General features: G+C 44.7%; 2 protein-coding genes and 1 long non-coding RNA gene across 8 annotated transcripts in view; 1 reads left to right on the forward strand and 2 right to left on the reverse strand.

The window, feature by feature from the left end:
- The window catches only part of LOC126517676 (uncharacterized), a 76,774-nt gene extending 53,849 nt beyond the window's left edge, over positions 1-22,925 (reverse strand). For 4 of the 6 annotated variants that reach the window (XR_008609777.1, XR_008609779.1, XR_008609780.1 and 1 more), the window contains exons 1-3: positions 22,864-22,925; positions 10,663-10,926; positions 6,777-6,878 (exon numbers count right to left, since the gene is read on the reverse strand). This is a non-coding gene — a long non-coding RNA (uncharacterized lncRNA). Of the gene's footprint in view, positions 1-6,776; positions 6,879-9,011; positions 9,238-10,657; positions 10,927-22,863 lie in introns of all 6 variants that reach the window. The other 2 variants (XR_008609781.1, XR_008609778.1) reach the window with 2 other exon arrangements.
- Positions 12,080-14,819, forward strand: LOC126517658 (uncharacterized). Its single transcript, XM_050167457.2, has 2 exons — positions 12,080-13,128; positions 13,547-14,819. Exons 1-2 carry the CDS (start codon positions 12,452-12,454, stop codon positions 14,124-14,126), a joined length of 1,257 nt encoding a protein of 418 aa, XP_050023414.1. The 5' UTR covers positions 12,080-12,451; the 3' UTR covers positions 14,127-14,819.
- LOC126517667 (uncharacterized) lies at positions 14,155-16,346 on the reverse strand. The gene is made up of 3 exons (XM_050167463.3): positions 15,723-16,346; positions 14,835-14,997; positions 14,155-14,475 (listed from the first exon to the last, which is right to left on the reverse strand). The coding sequence occupies exons 1-3, from the start codon at positions 15,965-15,967 to the stop codon at positions 14,170-14,172; spliced, it is 714 nt and encodes a 237-aa protein (XP_050023420.1). The 5' UTR covers positions 15,968-16,346; the 3' UTR covers positions 14,155-14,169.
- Positions 22,926-23,526: the final 601 nt, after the last annotated feature.

Consider the following 23,526-nt stretch of genomic DNA (forward strand, 5'->3'; position numbering starts at 1 on the left):
ATAACCTGATTGATGAAATGGATGTGATCCATTGTAGAGTAGCCCTTCCTGAAGCCAGCCTGTTCCCTTTGTTGACTCAAGTCCAGTGTTACCCTTATTCTATTGGAGATTATTTGGGTAAATATTTTATGTAATAATGGGACTAAGCTAGCGGGCCTATAATTTTCCAATTCCCTAACGTCTCCCTTTTTGGATTAGTATAATGTTTGCGTTCTTCCAGTTTTCTGGGACCCTTGCAGTCGATAGACACTTCGTATAAAGAGCCGCCAGTTTTCCTCGTATTATGTCTCCTCTATTTTTGATTTAATAGACTGTTATTCCATCCTTTGTTGCCACTTTTCCCCGTTTCATGCCTTGCAAGGTCGTTCTGACCTCATCTCTAGTTATAGGAGGAGTTTCTGTATACTGTTCATTATTGCTTCGAATAGAGTACTCCCGAGTCCTTTGGGTACTGTACAGATCAGTATAGAATTCTTCCGCTGCTTTTATTATACCTTCGAGATTAGGTCCTTTGTTATTTGGGAGAGCTTGCCTACTGGTTGCCTTGGTGCCTTACCACGCACTTCAATTCCTGCCTCTGAAGCCAGCCTCGTTACGGTTTCATTCATTACCTCTATGTCATCATCATCATCTCTCTGTTCTAAGGCTGCATATTTGTTTGCAAGTACCAGCCTAAATTTGTCAGCTTTTACCCTTACTGCCTCTAAGTTGACTTGTTTTTTCTTGACCAATTTTACTTTGTTCAAATTGAGGTGAATCCTATCCCTCACTAACCTACAATCACTGCACTTTATCCTACCTATCACTTCTACATCCTGCACTATGCTGGGATCGGCAGAAAGTATGAAATGAATTTCATTTCTTGTTTCACCATGAGGGATTTTCCAGGTCCATTTTCTGTTGCTATGTTCCCCGAAGAATGTGTTCATTATTCTCAGCTTATTCCTTTCTGCGAATTCTACCAACATCTTTCCTCTAGCGACACCGTAGTTGCCAATTGCCTGTTCATCCGTCTGCTTTTTCCCCACTTTTGCATTGAAGTCTCCCATTACTACTGTATACCGCGTTTGCCCTTTTCTCATTGTTAATTCAACATCTTCATAAAACTAATCTACTTTGTAAGCGTCGTGACTGGACATTGGAGAGTAGGTTTGTACAACCTTTAATCTGTACCTCTTATTGAATTTGATTACTACTGCTACCCTCTCGTTGATGCTGTAGAATTCGTCAATGTTGCCCGCATGACCTTATAGATTAGGAATCCTACCCCGTATTGCTTCTTATCCGGGAGACCTTTATAGCAGAGGGCATGGCCGTTATTCAGCAATGTGTAAGCCTCACCAGTTCTTCTAATCTCACTAAGGCCGGTAATATGCAGAACAATGTCTGATGGTTCTACGAAGAGTCCCGCTAAGCTTGCCTCACTTGAGAGAGTTCGGGTGTTAAACGTTGCAAGGGTCAGTTTCCGTTGGCGGCCTGTCCGGACCCAGAGATTCTTAGCACCCTCTGCTGCGTTGTAAGTCTGAACACTGTCTGTGTCAGGTGCTCCGCAGCCGCTGGGGACTGAGGGCTATTGCTGAATTGAAGATATCATTAGGTGTGCGTGTGCGTGTGCGTGTGCGTGTGCGTGCGCGCGTGTGTGTGTGTGTGTGTGTTTTCTCGCGCCAAGACTTCTTTTCTGCTCACTTGGGTCACTGGCAGGGGCGTAGCCAGGGAGGGGGTCTTATGGGGCTTCAGCCCCTCCCCCCCCCCCCCCCGCCCAAAATATTTTCGGGCTTTCATGCACTGCCGACCGAAACAACCCCCGGCGATGGAAATCATTCTGGATTTTGTCTAGAACGTCTATTTCACGTTCGAAAAATATTTCAGCGCGAACATTGCGAACTCGGGCAGAATTTCGCGGCAACGCCCATGCACCGGGAGTCGCATGACTCAAGGAGCCGCATCCGAGCACAAAGTTTCAAGTGTGCTTGATGGCGAGCGGGCTTGTTCTTATACTTTCTCATCAACTTTTGATGCGAAAGATGGAGCGGTGTTTGCAAATTCATGCTTTATATTTGCAATTCCGGAACATTGTCGGTTTAATATTGTCATAAACATATGACGCCAAAGGCGCACTGATTTCTCTAAAATCGTAGATCGGACTATACAACGAGAAAAGCCAAATCAACACACTGTCATATAAGTTGACAAAGCACGCTGCGAGGTCCGATGAGGTGGTTCAGGTTGTGGTGGTTCATTTGTGCCGCTATGCCACAGAAAAGAATCTCAACCTTTACCTGCGCCAAAGCATCCATGTCAATACACTAAAGCGACACAAGGTAACTACGTTTTTATTTTTCTACCTTGACTTTTATTCGCGAGGACTTCTACCCGCGGGCTGCCAGAGCCATCCAAAGCGCATGCGTTTTTTTTTTGTGTGTGTGTGTTGCCCCGACCACCGCGCGGCGCACTTCGGAGCTCGTTCGTTTTTCTCTGGTAGAGTTGATTTTCGCCTGGCAGACTTCCGGACGCTTTCCGGCTAGCAGACGAGAAAAAGAAACAATGCTCGCTCGCCGGAATCAGTATGGAAACTCGACGGACTGCAAAGCATTCACTCGAGCGCACCCACTCCCGAAAGTATTCCCGCCGGGGTAAGACACTGAGCAGTATGTGTATGCTTGCCTGTGGGCAAATCATGTCACGTTTTTTTCGATATTCCTTAGGTAGCCACATTATAGGTGCCAAAAGTAGGCGTTCGATGGTGTCCAACATGCTTTCCTTTGCGTTTTGTTTCCTTTCAGTGCCCCCGCCCCATAAAAGAAAAAAAAAAACATTGATTAGGCACAGCGAATTGCCGTATGGTGAAACAGCGATTTTATTACTTATTTTGTGGAAAGTAATGGCCCACGAGACGTTTCAGTTGCCGGATACTCTTATGTTATTGCGACAGCAATTGTATGGACACTCCAGACGCATTCCTACTGTCATCGTCGCCCTCATCCGTATAAAGTCGTATGTGATAACATCGCAACTCCGCGCCGCATGCTGTATGTGCGAGTGAAAGCGTAAGTGTGTGGTGGGGGCATAGGTGAGCATACGATGGTGGCTCAGTCTTGTGCGCGCAAAGTACAAAAGAGGGGAGGAAGCGCGCCGCCTTCCGTCGCGAGCGATGCATCAGGGGAAGTTTGGAAGGAGGGAGGGGGGGCGGGCCTTATGATTCCTTGATCTTTAAATCTGTGATTACGCGACATGTTTATTTGCCCTATTTCACGCATTGTATACACAGACTTTTTCTTAGATACATAGATTTGTTGGAGACTTATACATATATTTAAATATTTTGTTGCGAGATTTTGTGTACACGTGCAGTGAACTTTGTTTCCAGTGACACTTTCTTGTCCTTTATCAAGCTGAATCTTTGCATTTGTATATTCCATTGTATTTTCGTATTTCTAATGCTCGAGGGCGAGTGAAATGAAAAGGAGCCAACCCACCCCGTGCAATAATTGTTCGGTTCATTATCTGTGAGGCATACGCGTAGCCCACAGGCATCACTTATTTACAAAAGTGACCCGCAGGTGTAAGGATAAATGTTCTTTAATGCTCTCATACACTGGGTTGAACATGGTTGCGTGACATAATGGACGCTGCAAAAGTTGAACAGCGTTGTGTCACGAATGTTCTGACAGCTAAAAGTGTTTCCAAAAAAGAAATTAGTCACCATATGGCTGCCGTGTACTTTGAACATTGAATTTCATTATCCACTGTGAAGCGTTGGAGTTGCAAACACAATCCAAGACAGGGCCTAAGCCGGCGTGCAATCACCCCCAACAGAATTGCAAAGGTTGATGAGCTGACTAGACAACAACGCGGGATAAGTATCGATGAACTGGCAGAGCGTGTGAACATCAGTCACGGTTCAGATCACACCATATTTCATGAATATCTCGGTAATCGGCTCTTGTGGGCGCAATGGATGCCCAAGATTTTGAAGCACCACCAGAAGACTGAGAAGTTCGGCGCTGCCCTGACTCATCTGATTCAGTATCACAACGAAGGTGACGATGTCTTGCCTGCAATTGTGACCGGCGACAAATAACGGTGCCACTACTACGAGCCTGAAACACGACGGCAAGGCTTATTGTGGAAACTTTCGAATTCACCAGCCCCAAAGGATGCAAAGGCCTTTATTTCCGCCGGAAAGGTGTCGACCTTTCTTCGATCGTCAGGGGTCGTTACTGATCGAATATGCTAAACCTGGAGAGACTATCAATCGTTTTGGTTATTGTGAAACGCCGGATGAAGAACAAACGACGTGGGAAATTGACGAATAGGGTCATCTTGCTCCATGACAATGCCCGTCCCCATGACGCTGACGTGATTAACACAAAATTGACAAAGTTCAAGTGGGAAACGTTGAAACATCTGCCGTACATCCCAAACCTGTCGCTTTCAGACTTCCGCATTTTGGGGGCAACTGAAAAAACAGCTCAAGGGAACCAGATTCGTGTCTGACGATGACTTGAAAGGGTCAGTTACACAATTTTTGAAGCAGCTAAAGGCGGGAGAGGTCCAACTCCCAATGGCAACCCATGGAGTTTTATGAGACGGGAATCACACGACTTGTTAGTCAGTGGGACAAATGTCTAAATGCTCATGGCGACTACTTTTAAATGAAGTACCCCGTTTGTCATATATTCGCATTTGCTCACTTTCATTCGTCTCACCCTCGTGTATTTTGGAGAACTCCTGGTTTTTGTATGTGCTCTCTGTTGCGACTATAACATCGTTGCCACTAGAATACACGACCGGTGACAGCTGCTCCTGCGCAATAAATTGGATCAAAGGACAGCGTCATTGAGATATTTCCCTAATGGTTGCATATGTACAAAAATGTAAACAAGGTTCTTGAATGACAAAGTTTCAATAAAATATTCCTCCTCAAGTTGTTGATTTCGTGGCCTTTACATTTTTCACAGTAGTGCCATGCATTGCCTTGCTGGTTTCGAACTGATATAGTTCTAACGCTCGTGTGATATTTTCTTTACTTATCAAATAGACAAAAGACATGGAAGCATTGATATCAGTTATTTAAGGCACAATTTTTGGGATATACAAGTATATTAGTATATGAAAAAATACATATTTTACTTGTCTTAACAGCGCGTAGCGTTTAAGAATTCATTTGCAGCGTCTTTGGCAATGGCAATGTAGTTATTATTCGAGTATTTGATACCTTGACAAATTTCACGAGGTGGACGCCGAGTTGCAAGCGGTGTATGCCCCCATCGAATAAACCTCTTTGATACCAACTTGGGTCACGATGTAATACGTCAGTGAATATTTTTGGCCTTGCATAATAACCATTCCATAAAACATGTAAACAATTAGGCACTACACATCATATTTATTGTAAAAGCAATGAATTACCGAATATTTATTCGCTGGGGCACTGTAGCTGTTTTCAACTTTCGCCGCAGAACACAGTTTTGTGTTACGCATCCACGTGAAAATCTGTCGGCGTAACCGAAAAATGGTACAAGAATGGCCGACGGCTCAAAGAGTAAAAAAGCCGGCAGAAACCACGCCGTGTGGGAATCAATATTGTGCCATGTCATGACTTATCACGTGTGTTCCCCATACACTGCTGTCATGCTATGCCAATTGTGGTGTACACAAAGTTAATGAAACGACCATGAAAGTACCAAGATGTAGGCGGTTGTTTCATGACCGCCTACATCTTGGTGCTCTCGTGGTCGTTCATGACCTACACGACACACGTCATGATATTCATGCCATGACACATCATTTATGTTTGTCATACGCTTTTGTCATACTCTGCCAATTTTGTACATAGCAAGACGTAGGTGGCTGTTTCATGACCAACATGATATGCATGACACGACATTCATGTCATGACTTAACACTGATGTTAGTCATACATTACCTCTTTTCATACTATGCAAATTTTGGTACCTACCAATTTAACATAACGACTTTGAAAACACCAAGACGTTGGCAGCTGTATTATGACCTAAATGACTCACGCCATGACATTTACGTCATGACGTATCGTTTATGTTTGACATACACTTCTGTCATAGTATGTCAATTTTGGTACCTACCAAGTTAAAGATATCACCAGGAGAGCAACAAAACGTAGGTGGCTGTTTCGTGATCTACATGATACACATGTCTGATATCCATGTCATTATCGATCACTTATGTTCGTCATGCCCTCCTGTCGTAGTATGCCAATTTTGGTACATACCAAGTTAGCGAAATGACTATGAGCGCACCTAGACGTAGGTGGCTGATAGCTACTGTCAGAGTGGCAAATGTTTGCCAAGAAATGCTTCGCATTTAAAACACGTCAGAAATGCTCGAATTGACGTCAAATTTCTCAAGAGATGTTCCTGTAAACATAGTAAACAAATGGCATTAAAAATAAAATTTTGTACATTTCGGTCTGGGTGGGACTCAAATTTGGGCTCGCAGATTGTTAGACGAGCACGCTTCCCCACCGCCACGGTGGCTCCACGGTTCTGGCTGACTAAAGCTGCGCCTGATGTGAGCATTCATGAGTGCGTTCGCGTGTTGGATGCGAGCGGTCATGACGTTCTGAAGCCTGTAAATGGCAAATGCTTTCGCATTCCTCCTCTTATGTTTCTCTGCCAAATATCATATCGTGAAGCCAAAAATGAAGCCAAATTCGCAAACAGAGTTCGCAGTTACGCCAACAGCTTCTTGGGACCAAAGAAGTGCATTTGTATAGAAGAAAAGCGTTGACATACCCCCTGAGGGGCAAAAGCCGTGGCGAGCGCCTGTACGGTTTGCAAAGTTCCATAGAGATGCCGTCCTTCTCTCGTTGCTTCGAGCTTCCAGCTGGTCGTCATCTGAAATAATGGTAAAGATATAATCAAAGTGGAACACACTGAAATCTTTAGATGTGCTTGCTTTCTTTGCCCATCATCCTCAGCCTATTTTATGCCCACTACAGGACGATGGGTATCTCGAATTATCCCTGTCCTGCGCCAACCGATTCCAACTAGCGCCCGTTAATTTCCCAATTTCATTGCCCCACCTAGTCTTCTGTCGTCCTCGACTGCGCTTCCTTTCTCTTGGCACCCATCTTGTAACCCTAATGGTCCACCGGTTGCCTAACCTGCGCATTACACGATCTGTCCAGCTACATTTTTTTCTCTTAATGTCAATTAGAATATCGACTATACCCATTTGCTCTCTGATCTAAAATTCTCTCTTCCTGCCTTTTAACGTTATGCCTAGCATTCTTTGTTCCATCGCTCTTTTCGCAGTCCCTAACTTGTTCTCAAGCTTCTTTTCTCAGTCTCCAAGTCTCTGCCCCATATGTCAGCACCGGTAAAATGCACCGATTGTAGACCTTTCTTTTCCATAATAAGGGTAAGCTTCCAGTCAGGAGCTGACAATGTCTACTGTATGCGCTCCAACCCATTTCTTTCCTGTGAATTTTGTTCTCATGATCAGGGTTCCTTGTAAGTAATTGACCTAGGTAAACGTGCTCCTTCGCAGATGCTAGAGACTCACTAGCAATCTTGTACTTTTGTTCCCTTGCCGGGCTGTTCAACGATTATCTTTGTCTTCTGCATATTAATCTTCGACTCCACTCTACCACTCTCTCTGTTGTCTTCAATCATTTGTTCTAAATCATCTCCAGTGTTGCTGAACAGGACCATGTCATCTGCAAACAGGAGGTTGCCGAGGTATTCGCTATCAATCCTTACTCCTCAGCCTTCCCAGTTTAATAGCTTGAATCGTTCTTCCCAGCACGCAGTGAATAACACTGCAGAGATTGTCTCCTTGTCCTGCCCCTCCTTTATAGGTATCTTCATACTTTTCTTGTGTAGAATTAAGGTAGCTGTGGAATGGCGGTCGATATTTTGAAAGATATATGTTAGCGGCGTGTATTCCTTGATTACGTATGCCTATACGACTGCTGATATCTCTAATGAATGAAATACCTTTCCGTAATCTATGAAAACCATTGGGAGAGGTTTCCTGCACTCTGCGGATTTCTCGAGTACCTGATTAATGACACGAATGTGATCCATTCTAGAGCATCGCTATCTGAAGGCAGCCCGTTCAATTGGTTGACTAAAGTCCAGTGTTGCCCTTATTCTATTGGAGACTATCTTCATGAATATTTTATTTAATATAGGGTGTAAGCTAATGGGCCTATCATTTTTGAATTCTTCAGCGTCTCCCTTTTTGTGCATTAGTATAATGTCTGCATTCTTCCACTTTTCTGAAACAATTGAAGTCGACAGACACTTCGTATAATGAGCCGCCAGTTTTTCAAGCAATATGCCTCCTCCATCTTTGAATAAATCGACTGTTATTCCATCTTCTCCTGCCGCTTTTCCCCGCTTCATGTTTATCAATGCCTTTATAACCACATGGCTAGTCATAGGAGTTTCTCCTTCTATGGAACTTAAAGAGGATGAAAACACTTGCCACAGGTGGGAACCGAAGGTTGTGCGAAGGTTGTGGGTTCGGTTCCTACCTGCGGCAAGTTCTTTTTTCATCCACTTTCTTCCATTAATTTATCGTTTCTTTAATTTTTTAAGCACAAGTAATTTCCCCTATGTTATCCTTGGTGTCTGTTTGTTGTCTTCTTATGATATGATTAATAAACACAGGGCCCCTCGGTTAAGCCCTCTTCTCGTTTAGAGGATGACCCAACTATAATTTACCAAGACCTAAAAAAAAAAAGAGCAGTTGCGTTACTCGAAGAAAATCTCGTGCATACTGTTTCCAGTACAGTAGAGTAGCCGCCAATAGTTCTTTCGTCCCTGAAATTTAATTCGACAATTGCAATTAATTATCTAATTATAGAAATACTGCCCTAATTATCATGGTGTCAATCAGGCATTTGCAGGCAGCCCCAGTACCCCCAAATTTTATTTGATTGCTGTGTTTTCAGTGAGTGGCAAAAAAAAAAACTCGAGATATGAAAAATGAAATTTGAAATATGAAATGTGGCAATGTACCGCGTTACCAAAGCGCCCTCTCTCCAGTGAGCCCGAATGGGAAGAAGCCCTCAAAAGCGCGGACCTCAAACTGCAACTCAAGGCCGTCCAGAGGGCCCAAGAACTGGCGGAGCGTCACCACGTTCCCGTCCCGACTTGGGCGTCGCCTACGGTTTCTGCCGGAGGAGTTCCCCGCGTGGGATCTCCAACGGCTTGAAACTCCTCAGGACTTCAATATAGTTCTTGACTGAAATGTGAAAAATTCCACGTGACTGCGATCCCACCCGCATCACGAAGCACCGCCCTCAATTAAGCTGAATGAAAGCAATTGCACTGCCTCTCGCAAACCCGAAGAGACAGCGCATCCCGTTGGTAATGTTACGGGAGAAGCACCAACAGCAGGTCTCACGGCTTTGTAGCTATGCCTCCCTCTCTACGTCACAATTATTATCCATTTCTCAGGGCCGACAAATCACATTGATAACAAAAGCCACTGAGAAGGCGGCTGGAGCGCCACTCTGATCACGCACGAAACGAGAAAAAGCAATGTAATAGGCAAAGCATCTTTCAAAATCTCGGCTTTGCTCGCACCGCATCGACAGAGTGCGCGCGCAGCTATATTTGGCGCCTGAAACTTCCTTCTGACCGAAACCAAATTAAACTGACGGTATTTATTTTCATGCGAGTGCATACGTGCTGCAAAACCATGTTCATGGCGTAAAATAAAAGCGAAATAAACAGACCGGGAAGCAACCTACGTGCTGATGAAAGGCAACACCGATGTGTTAAAGAAAGTAAATAACCACTTCTACATGAGCCAAGTTCGTTATCGGTATATCCGTGCACAAAAAACAAACAAAAAATATGTCAATGTTCAATGTGCGCTTATTTTATGAACTCGCAAGCGCCGTTGAACACCCGCTACGGCCTAGAGGACTTGTCTGAATAGGTATACTTCTGCAGCTGCGCAGTACTGAGTACGCTTTATCACATCTTCAGTGGCTTTCTTGATGACCGACGCTCGAATTCTATAACAGACTCCCGTTATCCTAGCCTTGAGCTAATCTGACGTCCGTTTTGATCTTGTAAACACTATCTTTCACATAACCCCAAAGAAATAAATCGAGTCGAGAGAGGCCAGGTGACCCAGCCGGCCAATTTACAGGCCCCTGCAATCGGGATGCGACACCCTTTCGGAAAACATTAAAAGTGTTGTTGCGTGTAGTAGACTACGTGACGTCGGACATGAGGCGCGGGGCGTTTCCCGCATGAACAGTGCTAAGCGAGTGAAGCCGACAATTTGCGCTCTCAATCGACGTCGCTGTGCTAGCCCATGATGGTGTCGTCTGCATCGTCCTCAACAGCGTGCACGTCTTGGATGGCGTCCGGCGTGTTGTGCGCCTCGGCAGCCTTGTTGACACCTGTCACGCGTACGTCAGCGCCTGGTGCGTTCGCTCGGACAGGCCGAATGAACACATCAACGCAAGGTGCGATGATAAGACAACAATCATTTCATGAAGAATTCAAATCGTACGCATGGTAATACACAACACTTATTGCTCACGGAATGCGTGCTCCGTAAGTAGATTTGTCTTTCCCCTCCCCCTTTCCCGCGTTAAGCAACGTCTATGGGGCGATCGTTTATACGCTAGCGTCGGGGCGCTTACCGTACCGGTCGCGCCAGCCGTGGATGTCTTCGCCACCCGGTATGGTACGTCCTCACAACCCGGTCATGATCAATCGTCGCTGGTGTCAAACGCCACCGGCGCCCCGGCTGACATGACGAAGGCACAATCGCTTGGGAGCTGGCGCACTCTGGCAGAGCGGGACTCGTGCCCATGGGCGCTCCTGGTGCGGACAGGCTCAGCTCAGTGTTATACGTACAAAGCGTCGCCGCCTACTGCAGCGCCATTAGAAGGCGCGTGCTTGGGGCTGCCTGAAAAGAAGAGGATGGAATAAACGGAAAGGGACTGAGTACTTTCTTCAGTCATATCGTATTGAGTACTATGCAAGATATAACATCACTGGCGACGAGGATTTCACAACCAATGTGCTACCGGCTTGCCCTTCATCTATGCCTTCTATTGCTGCGTATCATCCTCTACGATGAGTATTTCGGGACTACAACCACCACACCCGTTCCTGTCGCCACCTGGACACCCGGTAATCTCGTGGGAGCAATCGATTCAAGTGCTGAAGAACTACATGGTGGCGTCGGGAGCCTCCAACCTACCTGCCATGCGTCGGAGGGCGATTCTGCTCAGCAGCTTGGGCTTCGCGCCTTCGCGCCAGCCTTCGCGCGTCCAAGTTCAGCGGCTTAAACGCTGACGCGTGTCGGCGGGTAGGTCGGGGCCCGGTAGGTCCGGAGCCGGCGAGCCGCTGCTCACCGAGCTACCGTGTCCTTCCATGCGCGCGCCCCTTCTCCAAGATGGCTTCTCCGCGCGCTCCCTTCGCTTTTTCCAATCTTGCCTTCCAAGCACTGGCGCATACCCACTATGAGGGATTGGCAAAGAAGTAGGAGGCTTACAGTATATTTAGAATTAAAGCAAAACTAAATTTGAATAGTAGATCGTGGGAGTAATGTGATGTGATTTAGAAGTTTAAAAACAAAGACATATTGTTAAGAATCTCTTCTTGACTGTCTTCGTTCGTATTGTGTCTTTCTCTTCCTCTTTCTTTAATTGCGGTTGCCACTCCTGACAGCATCCTTGTTGGAGCAGCATAGGATGAGGCCGTGACGACAGCCGAACCTTGCGTCATATTGGGAGATGAATCGGGCCTGAAACATGCAAACATTTTCCTTTTCGAACGCACGACCATCGCCGGTATTTGACAGCGCGGTGGATAACATGGCGTTGCTCTGCCGGACGACTTACACAAGCAGGAAGACTGATGTCAACGCACGCGGGTATTAAGATGTTGCATGTTCCCTTACTGCATTTGTAAAGAAAAAAAAGGGAGGAGGTTTGGGGAGGGGCTTGGCGTGCCAAAACTACTATCCGATTGCGACGCACGCCGTAGTGGAGGACACCGGAATAATTCGGACAACCTGTTTTTTTTTTTAACGTGCACCTAAATCAATTTATACCTCTGTCACACAAGCACGCAAAAACTCTTTTACCTAAGCGGTCCTTTACCGAGTTGAAAGACCTCTAATTAAAAGGAGTTGCGCTGCAGACACACGGCGCGGGCGATCTCCTTTTATCGTTTCCTTCCGAACACGCTATGGAAAGCATGGCGCTAGATTCTGAAACAAAACCAGTTAGAATAAACCAACGTATTTCAATATAGAAATTAGAAACGTACTATAATATGCTTGTTTTAGTGAATTTAGATACAGTTTATTCGAAAAGGTTAAATTAAAGAAGATTTAATAAGGTAGCTTCAAGAGTCTTCGCAGAAGTAGCAAATTTTACATGTTCGTCTAGCAACCTTGGGCCACTGTTTACATCGGAGTCAACATGGAGGTCGAGAATATGGGGGACTGCACGGACACGAAGGAAAAAGTCGAAATAGCATGCATTTTGGCAAGGATTCTTGCTGCAGAGAGCGAAGCAGACGCCGCAAAGGCAGTCAAAGACCGTATTAAGCGGCAGTTGCTACTCAACGGGTGTACATTTTATGCCTTGGCGCTTCCCACGAGAGTCTGCAACCGATCGACGTGGGCTTTCATCCGCCACGAAAAGTGGTTCGAGGAGACTGTGCCTCACCTCGGTGGCCACAACTTCAAGCAGTCGTTTCGAGTGAACCCCTCAACGTTCCGGTTTCTCGTGGAAAGTCTGCGCCATGTGCTCGAAAAACAAGTTACCAACATGCGTGACCCGATCACTGCGGAAAAGCGTGTCGCCATTGGCCTCTACAAATTGTGCTCTTCTGCCGAAGATAGAACTGTGGCAAACCTCTTCGGCGTTGGGCGCTCATCCGTCAACGTCATTTACAGAGAGTTTTGCGCAGCTGTTGTCTCTGTGCTCGAAAGTGACTGGATCAGAATGATTACTGAAGAGGAAATGCCTAGGCACATCCAAGAGTTCGAAGCCGTGTGCGATTTCCCTCAAGCTGTCGGTGCCCTTGATGGCTGCCATTTCCCTATTTCGCCTCCAAAGAAGTACGCCACCGACTACTACAACTACAAGGGTTGGTAAGTGGCCACGATTTAACTTATTTCATGTAAGTGTTCTGTTTGGGCCCATTTTTATAGTAGTAAAAAAAAGTAACTGACTGACCCATATTTTATTGCTAAGTAAAATGTTATTCAATTTTACCAGCAGCTCTTAAGAAAACGCGTAATTTGGTTCGCAGTCTTGCAGTGTTTAGCAGCGACAATTTTAATGCGACGACGAAAAGAGTTCTCCGCAGGACTGCAACTCCTATACGATGTAGAGTACGCTAACAGCGACCGGTTGTGGCATTATGTGAAATAATGTAATCCGAGCTGCACTCACAGCTATTAATAAAAGCAAACTGTAAAATCGCATCACAGTAACTAAAGGCAGTGAACTCAGCAGTGCCATGCTGCACTAACCTTTATTCACTTTGCACTTTGTTTTTTCTTGCAGGCACAGTATTATCCTACTAGCATTGGTCGACCACAAGTATCGATTCAGATACTGCAATGTCGGTGCCCCAGGACGCTGCCACGACGCACATGTGTTTGGTGTTTCACGGCTGTCGAAGATTGTCAACAGTCCCCTTTTCAAAGCACCTGTTGCCGCAGTGGGTACCACAGCAGTCCCACCGATAATATTATGCGATCAAGCATTTCCACTAACCCCAAACCTCATGAAGCCATTTGGACACCGAACTGTCATCAGTGAAGCTGAAAGGAATTTCAACTGTCATTTATCTGGAGCAAGGAGGATAGTTGAAAACGCATTCGGAAGGCTAAAGGCCCGGTTCCGTTTCATTGCGAAAAGAATGGAGTGTTCTGTTGGCAATGCCCGTTTGGCTATACGAGCATGCTGCGTGCTCAATAACATTTGCGAGCACTTCAACGACAGTGTCCACCCACAGTGGTTAAGTGAGGTGCAGCAGTCCAATGCTACATTTCCACAGCCATCACGCAGAACAGAAGCTGAAATTGGAAATGCATCCGCCATCAGGACAGCACTTGTGGAATATTACAAGCGAAGGAACTGAACGCAAGAGTCCCAAGAATCAGCAACAATTGTGGAACACCATGTCAGTTTTTACTAAAAAACTTCAACATTGCATCTACAAGTTTCTCTTGCAACTTGAGCCCCTCTTTACGGAGATCCATTTCCATTTTGTGCGCATCAGCAAACTGCTCTCTCTGCCGTCGCTGCTCCTCAAGCATCCTTTCTTGAAAGTCGCCAGCCGGTTGCCTTCTCTTCCTGCGGGCACATTCGGAACTGCCACTTGCGAGGTTCCTGGATTCAACCTGTTGTACTGGCGACTCGGAAGGTGAACAATCTTCGGCGACGTCTTCACAAGAAGCAGAGCCGGAATCAAGCATGTCGAAGATCAGCTGCGTTTGAAGAAGGGATCCGAAATACATTGACCACATTAGTTGATGTGTGAAGCGGTAAACAATTAGTTCAGGGTTTTTACTTGCAAGAGAGCTGCCTCTCCTTGCGTGTATGTATTCACGTTTTTTTATTTTAGAGTCTGCATTTTTTTTATTCTCCAAACAGCGCACTGCCAAGCTTGCAAAATGAACAGCGCGTGAGCACAAGCAGAAATGAACCACAGTATTAACAAGAGCAGTCCGCTACACTGCAGGGTTGTGCAGATTATGGGCTTGGCAGCACAGCTGATGCTACATTATGTCTTGAAATTTAGTTGACTGTAATAAAGCATATATAGTCTCCACTATGCATTTCTTACTTCTTCGACGGAGGCAGTGCTGCTTGTTGTGCTCTCGCTGCACCCAGCCTCTTCCATTAAAGATGTATCGTGAACAGGCAGGGATCCTAGAAACCTATGGACTTCGGAGAAGAATGGCCAGCTCGGCGGTGATGACCCTGTTGTCATGTGTTTCAGGCAGCTCCTGGATAAGAAAACGAAAGAACTAAAATTTTATATACTCAAAATGTAAAGATATACACAGAGCAAAACGTTTGCCGATAGATACAAACGCGACTTGATGGTACAGAAAGCCTGAGAAGCGAAGGTAACCCTTTTTACTCGAAAAAATTTAAAGTTTCTCATGTTTTCTTGTCTGAGAACAACGCTTGCGCATGGTCCGAGAAAAATGCAAACCGTAGTCACATCTGCAGAAATGAAAACATGCAGACGACTTCCTGCTTCGTATTATATGTTGCCGTGAGAAGGCGTACAATATAATGTGAAATGCGCCTGTCCATAAGTTAAGGTTCCCGTTATCTTGTGACGAACGAAATCATGCTATTGACGACCTGCGCGGGTTGTCATTCTTCGCCGCATGTGAAGGCGAATTTGCGTTTACTCAGACCGACTCGCACTGTAAAGGAATTGCAGAAACAGCCTTTAGCGCGTCGTCGACTTTCGTGTGTGCAGGGCGCAGTTCAGCCCTGCAAAATTCGACGCTAGCTGAAATGAAGGGTCTCTGCCTTAAAACCTTCGTTACTACGGCTCCGTCCGCTAGATTAGGGTTCCGTCGCTGCCTACTACGGAAACAACGTTCGATGCTGAGGTCGCGACACCACAAACGAGAGCTTGCAGCTTGCGACCACAGCCTGAAGCCGCTTCAAGGTAAATTTAGCGCTCACAGCTTACTGCTGTGCTTTGTCTTACCTGTAGGTCTGTCCCAGGTTCTCTATCTTGCTGTGCACTTGCGCCTTTGTGCGAGGTACACCCATGCTCGTCAATGCTTGTGCAATGCCATCGTAAACGCCTCCGTTGTGCTTCTGCGCACGCAGCGAGGGCAGGTTGTCTTCCCATAACTTGATTAACGCCCAGGTGTCTCTCTCCGACCACTGTACCCGCGGTTTTCTTTGGCGTGCCGGAGGCTGTTCGTCGGTACCGCTCGCCGTAGCCATGGTCGCAGAAAATGGCGCGAATTTGCATCGTCTGTTAGCGTCACGTGATATTTTCGAACTGCTTACGAGAGTGCCGTGCAAAAAGTGCAAAACTGCGCCTACTTAAGGTTCAACGAAAGACAAAACCCTTTTTTGTGATGTGTACACTTGAAATAAAAATGCACTTTTGCTTCGTTTCTTTATTGCATGATAATTACTGGTGCCCACTGCGTTGGAGGCTACGCCTTTCCAGCCGTAAAAGAGATCGGTGATCTCCGGTTTCGGAAAAGACCGCTTCTGAAAAAGAGATTAAACTTTGGCGTGTGTCTGCGGATGCAACTCCTTTGTGTGAGATGTCTTTTTCTTCAAATGCCTTTAAAGTGCTCGTGTGACAGGGGTATTACACTGGTGTTTTCGCGTTTCGCTCTCATTGAAATTCGGCCGCCGTGGCCTGGATTCGATATCGCGACCTCGTCCTTAGGAGTCCAACGCTACATTCACTAAGCAACCGCGTTTTTCAATAACCTTGTTTCATTCAGTTTTTCATAAGAACTTCGCTGTTTTTTCAATAAACTTGGCCATATTTGACGTAATAGAAAGAGGCGTAATATTTTCAACGTTGTAATCAGCTCGCTGTTTATGTAAGCAGCGGAATGATTTTGGCGGTCCTCTTCCCGAGGAATTAAAGCATTTTTTAGGGAATAATTCCCCTTGCTCAGAAAGTTTTGAGGACACTATGCAAACAACATTTTTAGCGGGGCATTAGAAATGACATCAGGATCCTTGGCTCGGGCAGGCAAAGAACTAATGCTATTGGAAAGCTCAGACAGGGTGACCTGCAGAAAGTGATTCGCGATGGGAGGCCCTTAAAGGCCGATTCGGCAGAAGTTATGTTATACGTTTTTCTAACCCTTTTCCGATGAATTATAGTGAAGCAGATATCTGACCTGGCGAAATAATTATAGACGTAATATTCACTGGTGTAGGTACGAACTTTCTATACTGAAGAAATCGGAACAGAGCCCGTTTTGTTTCGGAGCTTAAGAGAGGAAGTACTTTTATCTTTGTTAACATTAAACTCAGACGATTTAAGAGAACTCTTTAAAACGGAGGAAAGACTCATGGCTTTGATGTAATTCAGAACCGCTATCTGGGAATTGAGGACTGTTTTCAAATCATTGTGACATTTATACTAATTGACAAAAGTGCACGCCGGGGACTAAAGAAGTAGTAGGGCACACGATATCAGACTAAATACGTAGATGGTCACTGTTACAGGCACAATCGACATTGACCAGGAAGTGACGGAAATCCTCGAACTGGCAAATGGTAGATTGAAACCTAATTTAGAAAGACGGTAAATGATTCTAACTTCTCCGGTGTTCAAGCAATAAAACTTTGATTATTTGTCCAGTAAGACAATCGCTTTCCACGTGAATCCCGTTTTGAAACCCAAAGACACCTGATGCGAAGTACCCGGCTATCACAATTTCTTTCCTACAAGATTTGACAGCGGTATCAAGGTAACGAATGTCCTGAACACCAGCGGGAACGTATACATTAAATAAGCAAAATGGGAAACAGTCAGGAATAGTTACATCTATTGCGAGTATTTCACACTCCACGTACATATACTGATTGGGTATTTTTGCTTTGCGGCATATCTTAATAGAATATTACTCTTTGAAGCTTCTGCATTTCTTCTGCCTGTACCTTATATTTGTCTTATTTAGCATGATCTGGCAAGTCCCTGCCATGGTAAAAAAATTGCCTCAAGTACTCGTTGCTTTTGGTTTACTCAGTCTAAACCTGGTATGTAAATATAGTTGCTAAGGGCATGCTGCCGCTTCTAATGCAGGCACTCTAAAGGAGGATTTAATTTACCATGGTTTTAATCATATGTGACCCAAGTTAATTATCATTCCATAAAGCTCAGAAAGCATTTTCTAAATTTCTTACTGTTCTTATATCACTTATTCATAAATTCACTTGTAAAAGGAAATGTAAAAAAACCATTGCATTCTCACACAATCCATGGATGTCTAAAAAGTTATTAGCAGCTTTGCGCAAACGTGAGAACCTGTGCAAAAAAACTAATAACCAGCCTTTTAATACCAAATTAATTGCCCGATATGAAAGGTTACGTAACTCTATAAACGGCCAGTTAAAATCGGCAAAACGATTATATATTAAACAAAAAATCTTACAAGTCGGCAATAACAGCAAATTGAAATGCAACATCGTCAAGTCCTTTCTAAACAGTAATTCTAGATCAGAACAGCTATCAAAAATTACATACAATAATTCAGAGTATAACTCCCCTATCCAAATAGCCAACGCATTCAGCTCCTACTTTTTTTGAGTGACACACCCTCTTCTTCACAAGTAACTCAACTTAATTGTCTCCCTCACTCATTTTTTTCTTTTCCCCACAGCGCCAGACGAAATATATAACGTTGTATGTCACCTAAAACCCACCAGTGATGGAATAGATGAAGGTTTACCTGCTAGAATTAAAATGATTGCCCACCTAATTTCTTATATGTCTTTTATGACTAATTTGATATTCAAGACTGGTGTGTTTCCTAACGAGCTTAAGCGCGGTAAAGTCATTCCAGTTCTAAAGAAAGGTGACAGCAGACTAATACATAACTACCGCCCCATTTGTATTTTATCTTTTTTCGGCAAAGTTCTGGAGAAATTAATCGCATTGCGTCTAACCAAATATCTCACTAAATTTAATATTCTCTCTTCATGCCAATTTGGCTTTCGTAATGGATACTCCAAGGATTTGGCACTCATACATCTAACTGACCAATTAAAAAAAATTATTGACGATGGTCTACTTGCAGGGTCAGTTTTCATTGATCTAACAAAGGCATTCGACTGCTGAAACCATATTATCCTCTTTGCTAAGCTTGAGGCTATCGGTATTCGTGGTCCTGCGCTCTCACTATGCAAAAGTTACTTATCAAACAGAGTTCAGATAGTGTCTGTGTCTATGTCTATTCCAGAGAACAAACCACTAACATTGGCGTCCATCAAGGATCCATCTTAGGACCACTACTGTTTTTGATTTATATCAATGACCAACCTAACTGTTTGTCGTCTACTAGGTGAATTCTGTACGCTGATGATACTACCATATTTGCCTCTGATAAAAACATGTCACTTCTTATTAACAAAATAAGCTAAATACTGATCTAGAAAATGTTTTAAGTTGGTGTAATGCTAACCTATTATATATTAATGCCTCCAAGACTAAATTTGTTGTATTTTCCTCACATCAACAACATTCGGCATCCTCCCCTTCTTTAACTTTTGGTTCACACTCTATCTCTCCCAGTTCATGTTCATCTTTTCTTGGGATTTCTCTTGACTGCAGCTTGAAATATAGAGATCACTTTTCTCACATCAAAAAGAAAATAACATACGGTATTCGCGTTCTAATCAAAACTCGTCCCTACTTTACACAATACATTAATCTCGCTATACCACTCATTCATTCACTCTCATATTAACTACGACATAACGTGCTAGAGTAACACTTATAACAATCACTTGGCATCCTTCCAGGTAATCCAGAACCAATTAATAAGAATTATTACAAGCAGTTCACGCTTTGCAAATGGAAAATCCCTACTACATGAAAAGAACGCCCTAACCATTTCAGAACTCACAAGATATAATGTAGGGATTTTATTCTACAAATATATGACTAAGGAACTACCATCAATCTGCTTCTCTCCTTGTGACCTGATAGCTCATAGTCACACTAGATTTGCACTCAATAATTTCCGTCTACCTAAAGTGCAAGCTAACTATGGTAAACAGACTGCGGAAATTTCCTCGATATCGCTTTGGAATACACTAAACATACTCTAATTTAAAAGAGAACTAAAATCATGCATAATAAATACTTGTTCAAACTGTCCATTTTTAAATATTTTATTTCCTTTTTTATATTGTCATGCTGTTAACAAGTGTTCTTATTACTCATATGCTATAAACATGTTTTGATATTACTCTTAGCTCTCATCTGTACTACTGTTGCTTTAAACATTGTATAACATCATAAGTGTCTTTAACAGGAGGTCCCAATACAGAATTTGACTATGGGACCTCGTTATGTATACTACGCACATGTAATTATCTGTACGTTCACTAATAAATAAATGATGAAATTGAAAAAGAAATATTAAATAAATAAATTAAGAAATTAATAGATGGCAAAGCTTGTCCACAAGCGTTACGCTTCAAATGTGAAAGAAACCTACAACCCAAATGAAATGTGTTCCGCGCACGATGATTAGTACACAGTTACATTTTCTCGCGGCTCCGCTCTGTCGTGAATGTAGCACGTAAGCATTTGTACTGATTTTTTGCATTCTGCATGCAGGGTAGAGGCATCAGCTGCAACAATATTTATGTCGAGAATTTCCTGCTTCGCAAGCTTTTGTGGTTGAGACTGCCAAGTTATAAGCCAACAAATATGTGTGCTGATATATACAGGCTAGTTTTTTTTCAGGTGCACCACATTTTTTAAAGATTGCCTATGGCATATAGCACAATTCTAAGCCTTGAGCTAGATTACTCGATGAGACGGCCATTAACCTTGTGAAAAACCAAAATGTTAATTAAAAAAATTACCGCAATCACGCTAATTAACATTTTAAATAATTACTTTACCGCACATGTTCAATCTACGAAATATAGCCGCTGAGTTTGGAAGGCGACTTGGAACGAATTCTCTGGACTGCAACAGTTTCAAGATAATTTTCAATGTCCGACGAAATGCAGTGGCGTTCCAGTTACTTTCTTTAAGAGACCGCTGTTTTATGCAGGGTAGTCCCAAAACGGAACACTGCCCCAGAGCGGCAGTGACCAAGCGCAACTGGCGTCGCCTGGTGGCATTCCTAGCTGTTTATACAGGTGTTTATACAGTACGGCAGCTTACACTACGGTCTTCAGACGCTACTACGGATGCGCGTCCACATCTCCTGCGACCACTTCTTCGGACTCCATTCCATACACAGCAGTCAACGCTGTGGAAGCTACGCATTATGTTCGGTCAAGAAAAGTTAACACTAAGCATACAGCATAGACGGAACTCTATGCTTCACCGGGCGTTGCGTAGATGACAGCGTTCGCTCGCGCTATCACGCACGTGAGGCTCCTCGCAACGGGTTTCAAAATAAAAAGCCCGAAAAGAACAACAAAGATGATGTAAAGCAACGTACTAGCACCCGTATACCACAGTGTGTTGGTTTCTAAGGGTTAAAACTTGTTTCATTCACGACTGAGCCTATATAAAGAAACATTTGCGCACAATTGTGGTCAAAAAACGTCGAACTAATCGCAGGTGCGAACGAACTCACTGCAAGAAGTCTCTGTAGCCTCCACAGCTTTTATGGCTAGCTATGGAACGGCTCAGACGCTACCCGGGCGCAAACCCTACCTGGAACGCTGCGGCGGCGACGCGTCCAGGTTGCTGCCCATGCTGTCTATTAACCCCTGCTATATACTAGTACGTCGGCTTACACTACGGTCTTCAGACGCTACTACGGATGCGCGTCCACATCTCCTGCGACCACTTCTTCGGACTCCATTCCATACACAGCAGTCAACGCTGTGGAAGCTACGCAATATGTTCGGTCAAGAAAAGTTAACACTAGGCATATAGTATAGACGGAACTCCTATGCTTCACCGGGCGTTGCGTAGATGCTTCGTTGCGAGCCAACAGCGTTCGCTCGCGCTAGCACGCACGTAAGGCTCCTCGCGACGGGTTTCAATATAAAACGCCGGAAAAAGAACCACAAAAATAAAGATGATTTAAAGCAACGTATTAGCACCCGTATACCACAGTGTGTTGGTTTCTAAGGGTTAAAACTTGTTTCATTCACGACCGGGCCTATATAAAGAAACATTTGCCCCCAATTGGGGCCAAAAAAGTCGAACTAATCCCAGTTGCGAACTAACTCACTGCAAGAAGTCTCCCTAGCCTCCACAGCGTTGATTGCCATCTATGGAACGGATTATAGAACGGCTCAGACGCTACGCGGGCGCTAACCCTACCTGGAACGCTGCGGCTGCGACGCGTCCCGGTTGCTGCTCATGCTGTCTATTAACCCCTGCTATATACTAGTACGTCGGCTTACACTACGGTCTTCAGACGCTACTACGGATGCACGTCCCTATCTTGTGCGACCATTCCTTCGGACTCCACTGCACAAATAGCAGTCAACGCTGTGGAAGCTACCCAAGATGTTCGGTGAAGAAAAGTTAACACTACGCATCTAGCATAGACGGATCTCCTATGCTTCTCCGGGCGTTGCGTATATGCTTCGTTACGAGCCAACAGCGTTCGCTCGCGCTAGCACGCACGTAAGGCTCCTCGCGACGAGTTTCAAAATAAAACGCCCGAAAAAGAACCACAAAAATAAAGATGATTTAAAGAAACGTATCAGCACCCGTATACCACAGTGTGTTGGTTTCTAAGGGTTAAAACTTGTTTCATTCACGACTGAGCCTATATAAAGAAACATTTGCCCCCAATTGGGGCCAAAAAACGTCGAACTAATCCCAGTTGCGAACTAACTCACTGCAAGAAGTCTCCCTAGCCTCCACAGCGTTGATTGCCATCTATGGAACGGATTATAGAACGGCTCAGACGCTACCCGGGCGCTAAGCCTACCTGGAACGCTGCGGCTGCGACGCGTCCGCTACGTCCATGAACCCCAGTTATGCCTCGTCAGCGGGGACGCTACTGCCGATACCTGGGCGTATCCCTTCTACTACTGCTTCTGTCCACGGACGCAGAACGCTACAGTGCATTTGATCAATGCTCACGGAAACTTAGACGCCGGCAAGGCACAGATCGCTCCAATTACTAAGGTCTAGGACATTGCAGCCTTACCTGCGCTCCATAGTAGTCCTACGCAGACGACGACCCGTTCGAGACTACAAGCCGTGATATTCTCTTAGGGCCAATGGGGCGGTTTTCGCAAGCGGCGCTAGCGCCGTCTGGATTCTAGCGTTAGTTGCACTGATGCCAGAAAAATGTTTACTTACTAATAATAGATGATGTTTTCAACATTATTCACTTATAATCTAAATTTCAGAACGACACCCAAGGTTTGAATAATTTTTAGTTGTTTACAAAGTGAAATGCGTGTCAAAAGCGGACGACGCATCTGAGAAGTACCGCACAGCAGACGACCAACGCCGGCGTCGGCTGCTATTGCTGTTGCGCAGCCCGCTTGCTTTGGCCAGGTATATCCCTATATACTAGGGTTCAACAATGCCTCTGGCGAGCATCTTGTTTACTTCCTTCTGAATATCTTGCCGCTCTGCCATGGACGCACGATACGGTCCGCGGTGAATGGAAACAGCATCACCAGTGTTTATCCGATGTTTAACAAGGGACGTCTGACCAAGTGGTCGATTATCAGTGTCAAATATGTCGTGGTAGGAGAGAAAAAGGCGACATAGGGCGGCTGCTTGGTCAAGTGCGAGATCCGGAGCGACCATGGGACGTAATGGGCCATCGGGGTTCAAGGCATCCTGCGGGTAAACAGAA

Source organism: Dermacentor andersoni, chromosome 3 (assembly GCF_023375885.2).
Source record: "Dermacentor andersoni chromosome 3, qqDerAnde1_hic_scaffold, whole genome shotgun sequence".
NCBI classification, from domain to species: domain Eukaryota; kingdom Metazoa; phylum Arthropoda; class Arachnida; order Ixodida; family Ixodidae; genus Dermacentor; species Dermacentor andersoni.